The 11023-nt window shown below is 31.3% G+C and overlaps 1 protein-coding gene across 6 annotated transcripts in view; it reads left to right on the forward strand.

The window, feature by feature from the left end:
- Window positions 1–10815, forward strand: part of LOC134707801 (titin homolog) — a 46419-nt gene extending 35604 nt beyond the window's left edge. For 5 of the 6 annotated variants that reach the window (XM_063567841.1, XM_063567846.1, XM_063567845.1 and 2 more), the window contains 6 exons: window positions 1266–1779; window positions 2602–3567; window positions 4273–4428; window positions 4863–4908; window positions 6336–6365; window positions 10268–10815. In XM_063567841.1, coding sequence (XP_063423911.1) covers window positions 1266–1779; window positions 2602–3567; window positions 4273–4428; window positions 4863–4908; window positions 6336–6365; window positions 10268–10414 — 1859 coding nt within the window. In that variant the 3' untranslated portion in view covers window positions 10415–10815. The remainder of the gene's footprint in view (window positions 1–1265; window positions 1780–2601; window positions 3568–4272; window positions 4429–4862; window positions 4909–6335; window positions 6366–10267) is intronic. The other variant, XM_063567844.1, reaches the window with a different exon arrangement.
- Window positions 10816–11023: the final 208 nt, after the last annotated feature.

The raw sequence follows: 11023 nt of genomic DNA on the forward strand, positions 1-11023 counted from the left end.
TCCATGAAAGATAAAATTTTATTAAAAATGATCATGAAGGATTTCTCTTTCAGATTATCTAGATTTATGTTGTTCTTAATTCAACACAAATCATACATATTTACATTTTTCATTGAACTTGGAATAAATGGTACACCATATATTCATACAAACATAGCCATTACATATGTCGTACATGTTTGTTTGTTTTGCTTTGTTATGTTTCATGATTGTTTTGCTAAATTGAAAATCTTAAATTTATTTGAAATAAGCAGCTTTTTAAAAGAAATGAGAGAATTAGTTATGTTTTTAATGAGAAAAAAAGTCTTTTCTTTTCTGATTAAGTGTGATTTGTTTAAAAAAAAAAAAGGGAGATTACTCATCATCTATTTATTTCTTTAGTTTTTACACATTACATGATTGATCCTTCCTAACAATGTAATGCACACACATTTATTTGTGTTTGGGCACCATACATTAATCTACACAACATCAAGTTTTTGGGGCTCTGAAGGAGAGCTGTAGGTTTAAAAAATTCTCTGTTGAATAATCATTATAGAAATTGTCAATTGTTTTAATTCTTTTGAGACATATTCTTGATTCCTTGTTCAAAGCATGTGTCAATCTTGGCTCTAAATAATAATTTGAAATGACAAATAATACTTGTGATTTTTTTTTTTTTATATTAATTTAATACATAATTTCATTCCCTTAATGTGTCATCTGTATTTAACTAAGTATTGCAGGCATGTTTATTATCATGGCTGACTTGGGCACAAAAGTGACAGCATTGAGGATTTAATTATAATCATAATTCATCCTTTTTTCATGACTTGGGAAGAACAGTTCTGATACAATATTTACTGTATAAAGCAACATTTATTAGCATCTGAAGATAGCCTTTTGATGTTTAAGCTAGATTGATACAGCAATGCTACCACAACATAGAATTTAGTTTAAACATATTTCATTGTCCAAAAACATTAACAATAGGATCAGACAACAAATTTTGAACTTAGAAAGTTTTCTCCATTACATACAAATAATAGATAATTGAACAAATTAAAATATATGTAAATAACATCATATCAAATATTAATATCGAAAGATGAAATGAACAAAAATTGAAAGGACATGGCTCATAAATTTCAATATGTTTTCATAGAAATGTAAATGTTAAGGACTAGAGAAGATTCCCTTATATGTAATACATTTCTTTAACAAAATCAAGTAAAACTAAACTTGCTGTATGGTTAGAAAGTTCATTTTATTTTATTAAATTTCAGAGAGACCAAGGTCAAAGCTTAGTCAACATTCTAGAGCCAGTGTTAGATCACAGGACAAAAGATCTCCACAAAAATCAAAACAGAAACCTGCAAAAGCAACTAAGATGTCAGATGATGATTTGACTCCTAGAGCTACACCAAATCAAAGTTTCTCAAATAGTTTTAATCGAACCAGTGAACTTTATTCATCAGAGGAGGAAACTCCTCGACCCTCATCTTTAAACAGATCTGCACAAAAAATGAAACCCATGAAAGCCTTTCCCATAGACCCTAGACCAGATTCAAGGTCAAAGGTTGAAAGACCATCAACTCCAAGATCAAAAGGAGAGAGAACTCCAACTCCTAGATCTGGGAGAGCAGAAACTCCAGTGAAGAAACAAGATGTTCCCAAAACTGAAATTGTACGACAGACTATGAAACCTGAGGTGAAAGACATGGCTGCCGGTTCAGATAGTGAAGACACAGTTGAAGAGTCTATAGCAGAGACAACTGCTACTCGAGGGTCAACAGGAAGGTAAATATCTCATAAATAGAAGAAGATGTGGTATGAGTGACAATGAGACAACTCTCCATCCAAGTCACAATTCGTAAATAAAAACCATTAAAGGTCAAAGTACGGTTATTGACACAGAGCCTTGGTTCACACAGAACAGACATAAAAAAGGGCCACAAAAATTACTAGTATCAAACCATTTAAAATGAGAAACAAGAAACACTTATGACCATACCTGCCAACCTCTGAAACCTTCAAAGAGGGAGATCTCCCTCTCAGCTATAACAGCTGAGGGAGAGATTTTGCACCCAAGTTCTGACCCACATCAACAAACAACAACTACTGAACATGATGCACTGTTTTGTAGCTTGAAAACATATTTTTCCATGAGCAAGGGTGTATGTATCAAACTTTGCAGAACTGTGAATTAATTTATGTGAAATAAACTTATTTCTATTAATGTAAAACTTCTAATCCTATAGCATTACAAAAGCTTTAACTGTCACAAAAATGTGTTGAATGCCACAGATTCCTAAATAGTAATATTTGGTCTAAAGATAATATTTGATGAAGGACACATTATTCTAGTTCAATAAACAGATTCTAATTAAGTATTTGATTTACAAAACTGCACAAACTTTCTCTTAAATTTTATCTACCACAAGACTGAATATTTATGTGTTGAAATTGATGCTTTCATTTTCAAATAAAAATCTCAAAATTCAAACAATTAATTGTTCTTTGAATGACTGTTTAGAATGAATTAAATCTAAATCAGAGATTTAGTGTAATGTGATCTCTGACTAAAACAAAAGCTGCATATACCTTGATGTTTTTTTGTAGTGACAGACTGAAAATATTACAGGATGAAATAGGAAGATTGAGGGAGGAGTTTCAAAAAGCCACAAATCAGCAGCGACAGGCTTTACAACAGCAACTGCAACAACCTCAACCTCTCCCTCAACAAACCATTCAAAATCAAGATCAGTATTTTGACCCTACTGAAGACCCCTATGCCTTCATGAGAGGACCAAGAAGAAGAGCTAACTCATTTTCAGGTGGTCCATCCAGAGATTGGGATGAGTGGTTTCGCTATCCTCTACAACATAATGCAGATGGAGATATTCCACTTGGTTATGCTGCAGCTGATTCATATGCTCAGCGTCCTCCTCCGCCCGAAGTATTACCTGAACCACCAAGATCTCGACAGAGAACTCGTAATAGAAGAAGACATCGACATGGAGGGGTGACGATAGAAACTCAAACCATGAATGGTTACGACTCTGACCAATCACCAACAAGAGCAACTGCATCTACTGTAACTGACGACCACTTATTAGAATATTATGTGCCTAGATATTACACAACAGGGACCCAGCAAACTCAACCGAGGGCCCCTAATATGCAGAGATATTCGTCTCAGCCAAATCTTGCATTTACAACGACCCCTCCCCCACCACCAGCTCCACCTATGTCAACTCATATGCCGACAAGCTCTTATGCCACACCTATATCTGCTGGGTACAGAACAAGGAGACAAGCACAACAAGTTCATACATCACCTCAGCAAAGACTATATTCTTTTGATGACCTTGATGCAAGGGATCAAGGTCAAGCTCAGCCTGCAGGATATGTGATTGTTGAACCTCAGACTGGACAGATACCAAGACCTGCTCCACCCCAGTATTCTATGAGGACTGAGACATGTCCTATGTGTGGGGGATCATCATCCCACACCCATGGTGATTATATATATGAAGTTCCAGTAGAGAGACCACCAATGGCATATATGGTACAAGGTTCTCCAAGGTAAGAAACATAAAAATTAGGACTTAATCTAAAAGAAACATTTCTCCTACATAAGACAACATTTCCAAATCTTCTGTTTGTTGATAGTTTAAATAAAGGGATGTATGGACTTGGATTGAAGAATAGAATAATTAGATTTTCATTTAGTCTGCGACTATGTTGCAGGCTTGACAAAAATCTAAATTTTCCATTCTAAACTAGAGGTAAAGACTAAGGAATGCAGTTAACAGCATAATACATGTTGTTTTAGACTTTTTGTGAATTGTAATGTTTTTAGACAGTAGATAGATTATAAGTTAACAGAAAGTCTGAAGTATACATGATAGACTTATCAGGAGGAGGGCAGGGCCTTTTTTTTGGGATGTTGTGATCGGGTATTTTTAAGCTCAGGATTTTGGGATTGATCCTTTTGGGATTGGGGAATTCTTTTTTCAAATTCCGGGATGTCTGGATTTAAATTTCTTTGAATTCGGGATCTCAAGATTTTATGTTTTTAAGCCCGGATTTCTGGATTAGGACCCCTCCAACCCCCCTCACTCATTTCAAGAAGACTATAACTTTTTTAATATAGAATTTTGTTTATTAGTATTGGCCTAGTACAAACAGTTTATTCATATCCAATCACGATATTACTGTTCCTCATTTGAATGAAATATTTGCAGCAATTACATGTATTGAAAAACATTTGTAACCATGTTTTTTTAGAGGGAAACCACCTCGACCAAGAAGAAGATCTAAATCAGCCTCATCAAGAGTCAGACATTATTCTCCAGATGGCAGAAACAGAGCAAAATATATTGTTAAAGAATACTACACAGAAAGTTCAAGTGCTGAATCTGAAGATGAAGTTCATGTCAGAAGGTATTGGTCTTGTGAGAAAAAATGTAGTTTGTTCTTGTAAAATTGGGAATTTAAAAAAAGAAAGTAATAAAAATAACAAAATAATCCATGCAAACCCTGACCCCTCCCCTAGAATTAGGTGAATTGAAAGGAAAACTATTTTGTCTTCTAATTCCTATTTCTCAAAAGGACTTTGACATTGAGGTATGTATTTAGTTTGTAATGTGGTCTTAATTGTCTTGTAAAGGCTTATTGTTGAACAAAAAAAAAAGGTTAGAAACAAGCACAAACTTGTATTAACATTTTTTCTTGCAACTTGTAACTTGCCAGATCAACCTGAATTTTATAAATGGCCTTCTAAACATTTAAAGATATCACATAAGTAATTTCACTTGTCCAGCTTGAAATTGATTTAACTTATACAACAAAATGTAGATGCTCTTTGTTTTCTGCAGGGGGAGAAACAGAGGAAGAAAAGGTAGAGGAAGAAAATACAGAAAGGTAAAGCTAAGGTCTCGTGCTGGGGGTCAAGGTCAAAGTAATGAACCAAACAGTGTTAGTCATGGCAACACTGTGAATATGTCACCTAATATCGTTGGCACACTTAGTACTATTTCTCATCTGTCGTCTGCCAATCAAAGCACTTGTAGTCACAATACTGCTGCACTTCCATCTGCTAATCAAAGTACTGGTCAACTAGATGTCCATTTTATACCACGTGTCAGCACTCCTGTTACTATAGTGACAGATGTCATTACTAACTATGCTTCAGACTCTGAAGGGGTATGTTGTGCATGTGCATCTGTTGGCTATATAGATGATGTTTACTTTCGTAGATAGCTATGGTCTTTTTCACTGTTTTTGCCTGTACATACCAATAATGAAATTTGAAGTCATGCATGATGTTTGAAGTAAAGTAGAAAGTATAGAATATATTAAGTTATGAATGAATGAATGCTCATAGTATGTAAAAATGTTTGGTTGTGTATTTTACATGGCATGAATTTCTTTGAGTTATTTTTTATGGTACCATAGGTTTATATTGGTTGAACATTATAAGAACTAAACTAGCAAATACTGCCTTTAATTTAATTCAAAATCAAAGCAGTAATATAACTTGGTAATATACTGAATTTATTGACCTGCATATATACATATACATTTCAAAAATTTTAAGCCACCAACTTTTCATCTTTTCTGCATTATTCTGACTGTTCGAGCTAGTTAGTTGCTCTATTTTTGTCCTATGCAATGAAAGTGTCAAAGAAGTGGCATAGAGAACTTAGATTGTTGGGTGTTAACAGTGGCATCAACATTCAGATTCAGTCTGTTGTTAAAGTTTTTTTATGACAACACTAACTTTCTCAAACTTTCAGGGATACTTGAACCTATTAAGCTTCTTCTTGATAAATCTGAAGCAAAATTTTGTAAATATTTTTGTTCAACATTCTGTATTTTTGTGGAGTTTGCATCATTTTATGTCCAAAAGTCTAACAAAGTGATCCATTGTTCTGTAGTGTCCTGCAGCGGAGTCAGCATTGAGTTTCAGTTTGTGATTTCAAACACCAACAACTGTCTAATCTTTACATAATTTAAAACAAAATGTACACAGCACTTTTCTCCTTATCAAGAGATATCTTTCAGACCAAAATTTAGATTATTTTATGCCCTGCCTAAGATTATTCCTTTGTACAATATCCAGCTAGAGGTTTTGTTGAATTAGTTTCCATGATGTTGTGGTTGCAGCAACTTGAAACTTAATTATCATTATAATGTAAACTTTTTGAAATATGTGCCTTTTATGGTTTTGACCCAGATTCCATGGTTCACTGAACATGGAAATGTAATAGTTTGGACACTTCTACACTATAAAAGAACCAATAAGATTTTTCCATTTCCACAGTAATGTTGAGTACTTTTATTGCTAGGCACACTCAGTTTCTGGCTTGCATGTTAGGGTAATGTATAGTGAACTGGACGCCATTCTGATTTAACACACAGGCATGTGAAGTCATCAATTCACAGCTGTTAATATTTAACAATCATAAATTGTAATTCATCATAGGCTGATGTCTTTATAATCATTTAACATGAAGTCTTTTAAAACATAAGACTTGAAATAGTCAAAGTTGATGTTTTGATGTAATTTAATAATCTGATAATTGAGTTTTGTGTCTTTAAAAATAAAAATTGTTGTACATGTACCTAGCTGTTTGATTAAAGGAGTAGATCCGGTAAGGACCGATTTTGGCCTCAAATTTAAGTTTCATCTGACGAAAGATTTTGACCACTTTTTAAACACTTAAGGGGGCTCGGCTCGCGGGTCTAAATCAATTTTTTTATTTAATATAGGATTTCTCTATATTTTTCTATATATTAACTTTATCTTTTACCTAATGGAAAAATGAAATAAAAAAATGGGGTCACCGTGCATTTACGCTCACAATCTGCCTTCGAAAAAAGCATACATTTTTGTAAATGTCCTTTTTTTCTGTTGAACTAACAGGAGAAATATTGGTAATATCGAAATAAAAAAAGAATTAAATAACTGAAATTGGTTAAATTTTACAATTATTCAGTTTATGTACAGTCTATTTGAAAACAACAATAAAAAATATAGGTCACCGATGAGTTAAAAAAGATATTTCATTTTTAGAGCCAAAAAATAGCATTTTTGCATCAAAGGGAGATAATTTGGAGCTTTTTCAATGATATCTAAATTCTAAAAGTCACCTGGGGCCAACATTTTTTTGATTTTTTTGAAAAATTCTTGAACCATAAGATTAAGTAAAAGCTACTTAAGGTAATTAATAAAATTTGTAAAGAAAAATGATTGTTTCATTTTTTTCTGAAAATCTTATACCCGCGAGCCTCCTCAAGTGTCTATTTCATATGATTCAATTAATTTATGTGCAAGATTTTAACTTATTTAGTCAATAAAAATGATCCGATTCAAGCTCAAATACGAAATTTCTACCAAATATTCGAAAAAATGGCACTTTTCAGATGGTTTTTGTCAAAAACGAAAGTGGCTGCATCGTGTTCATCCTCAATCTTTACATATGTTATGTATTATCATCAAATACAACTTCCATTTCAATATTTTGGATGAACACGAATGCAGCCACTTTCATTTTACCCGGAAACTGTCTAAAATGTAACTAAAATACTGGAATTGTGAAGATTTCAGTAATTTAGCACGACTTCATGGTGCTAGTACCCAATATATGTGCATTGTATTGTCAAAAACAGCCCATATTTATGTAGCAGAACCATTCTACTATCCAATAACTAAGAAAAAGTTTAAATTTTAACAATTTTGTAAAACTGCCATATTTTGGGGCCAAAAAGAGGTCTAACTGAACCTACTCCTTTTCAACAGGGTTTTCCAAAGGAAAATATGGTTATCAATTTGGTACGGTTTATGGTCTAGCAGCTGTCAACAGTTTTTTTGCAATTACCTTTGATTCATTCTACCAATGTTTTTACAAATTTGATATGTTGTTACTGAAGACAAAATGGAGGTCAAGTTAAATACAGATTTTCCCTTTTACCATCCAGAGGTTGTTGTTTTTAACAATTGGCTTTTTGTGTATTTTCCAACATAGATGATTCAGTTTTTGCCATTCAAGAGTTGTATTGGTTGATTTTTTGGAAATAATGCATAGAATGTGGCAGGTCAAAAAGCCTGAAATTGTCAATTTGACAGCTCATAATTCCTTGTTCAAATCTCAGTATTAAAGATTGAGAAAAGGAGTAAAGAAAGTTTTGACTACAGAAAAAGTCACTTTTTCAACACAGTGTTGATTTTCAATTATCTTAGATTCAAATAAATATGATCAACTGTGTGATAGTTTAAATCAATGAAATTAATAATGCTGTTTTGTAAAAAGCTAATAAACACATTTAATTTTTTTTGTTATACTAACTTTAATGCCATGTAGAATTATAACCAGTAAACTCTTTTGTGGTAGTGTAACTTTTGATAAAATTAAAATTAATTACCGTATTTGGCCGTGTATAGTACGCATTTATGTATAGTCCGCACCCCCTTTACATTCCCTTAAAATCGAGAAAAAAAGTTTTGTAAAAAAAAAAAAAAAAAAAAAATTATTGTAAAAGTCTAGTTCACTGTAAAAATCCATTGAAAGAGAGCTATTCTCCATGTATTTTATAAAAAAAAATAATTATGTTTTATTTATTTCATAAAAAAATGAAATGGTAGAACTTTTCATCAGGTAGTTAATATCTAATAATTTTATATAAGTAGTTATTAATCAAGAGATTCATTTTAAAATCAACATTTGTCTAAGTATGTCCAAGCTGATATATAATATAACAGAAATAATTTGAATATTATGGAACAAAAGAAAAAAGAGATCAAACATTTATCTAAATTAATTATCAGTAATCAAAATTTTAAAAGTATTTAATCTTATATAATCTTTTCATTGATCATGTTGTTTTATTGCCTGGGATTATAATATTTAACACCTGTCAAAACTTCACATCATTATTTAATTGCTACACACCCATACTTAATCCTTAATTACCTCTCTTGATTACCTATACAGGATGTCACACCTTTACTTTTAATAATCAATTTTGAAAAGGAAAGTTAAAAAGAATAAAAGAATAAGAATTAAATGAAGTAAATACAATAAACGTCTCCAATATACATTGCTGATGCAGAAAAAACGTAATTAAAAAAAAATAAAAAAAAAAAAAATTTTTTTTTTTAATAAATTTCGAAAACCGTCTATAGTTGTGTATATTCCGCACCTCTTGTACAAACTACATATTTAAGGAAAAAAAGTGCGGACTATACATGCCCAAATACGGTATAGAGGGTGCCTTGAAGCCAGGGCATAGTATTACAACTACAATTAACAGGCTATTATTTGAACTTGGAATTATTTTTAAATATGGAATTTGCTTGATTTCTTGTTATTGAATTTTTTTTAAAATTCCATGTTTATTCTGTACTGAAATGTTCTGTGCTGCGCACAAAACTTTCTATTACAAAGAAAATAGTATATTTTCATTGGAATGTACTGTGCTGTGCACAACACTATCTAACCAACATACATTGTATGGAAAGTGTTATTAACCGCTCAAAAGATCATAATACCAAATAAACATGGAATTTATTAAAAAAAATTAACACAAGAAATTATGCAAATTCCATAATTAAAAATAATTCCATGTTCAAATAATAGCCTGTTAATAGTACATTTGTACATACGAAATATTGGTATTAATTTGGTTGAAAACTTGTTCCATAACTTGAACCCTGTTACTTTTCAAATGGCAGTTTCTCATGTTTTTAACTGTCAAGGTTCTTTGTATCAAAGTATGGCTCTCCATACTTTGAATTTATCGTTTCTCATTTAGTATTAGGGAATAAGATCCAGGCTGGAAATACAATCTTGACATACGCTTTAAGACAACTTGATAATTTGACACATTTGAAGACTTTAAAATTGTGTTTTTTGTGAAGTGTATTTTAATGTGTGATTTGACCATACTGTTTTGCTCTTTATGTTTCATTTGTATTGCTAGATAATTTTGTTCACTGTAGATTTATTCTTTACAATATGTTAAAAATGTATTTTTCTACCATGTCAAATGATATTTATTCAATCATTGATAATAGTAACTATAGATTATTAAATAATGGTAGGAAATTAATGACATATTTCAGAAAATATATTTTCCTTTCCTTTTTATTGGTAACCATTGTATATTTTTTTAACATAGAAAAAAACATTTTGGTTTAAACAGTATATGTTTCTTTTCAATTTGGAAATTGTCTTGACTGCCATTTAAATAATATTAATTCCTTTTTTATTTTTTATAGGCTAGATCAGACTATGAGGATGACCTGAACCGATCACTTAATTTGACGGAAGAAATTGATGGTTTGACACGAAGAATGATGGACACTGTAGATGGAGAACTAAGACGTGCAGGAAGGAAAAAAGAATTTCGCTCATCTATTTGGTAGCACAGGAAAATCTCTTGGAATTATAAAAAAAAAATTGAAGCTGTGATATTCTGATAAGGTTCAGAACAAGATAATATAGTTAAGAAATAATTAACCAAGATAATGTAGCTCAACAATTAGACATGAGAAACTTTAGTTGATGCCTTAAATACATTAAATGATTGCCCATGACAGTATAATTAAAAAAAAAGTGCTGGTGCTTTGTATGTATACAAAAAAACTATATCCTTTAGCACCTTAGAATATCATTTGTTTCTACAATACAATATAAAACTTCATTAGAATTGTATTATGATGAAAGAAGTTGCATTTATAGATGTTTTTTAAATGTTTGACCAATCAACTATATACATTGTCTGTGATATTTTTAATTTATTATAACTTATTTATATTGTTTTTTTATGTTTTAAAAAGGATGCTTGTTATTATCTTTTGAATGAAAATTTAATGATATTTCTGAATATTGAAGTTGCAATACTTTGAGGCAATTAAAAAAGAAAAAATCTCTATTCAGCAAAATGTTGCAATTTCTTTTTTGTATTTAAAAGTAGCAGAATAAATCAGAATATCATTTTCATTTTTGATCTAAATAACAGACTTCTAAACTAA

This window comes from Mytilus trossulus, chromosome 2, assembly GCF_036588685.1.
Source record: "Mytilus trossulus isolate FHL-02 chromosome 2, PNRI_Mtr1.1.1.hap1, whole genome shotgun sequence".
Lineage (NCBI taxonomy): Eukaryota > Metazoa > Mollusca > Bivalvia > Mytilida > Mytilidae > Mytilus > Mytilus trossulus.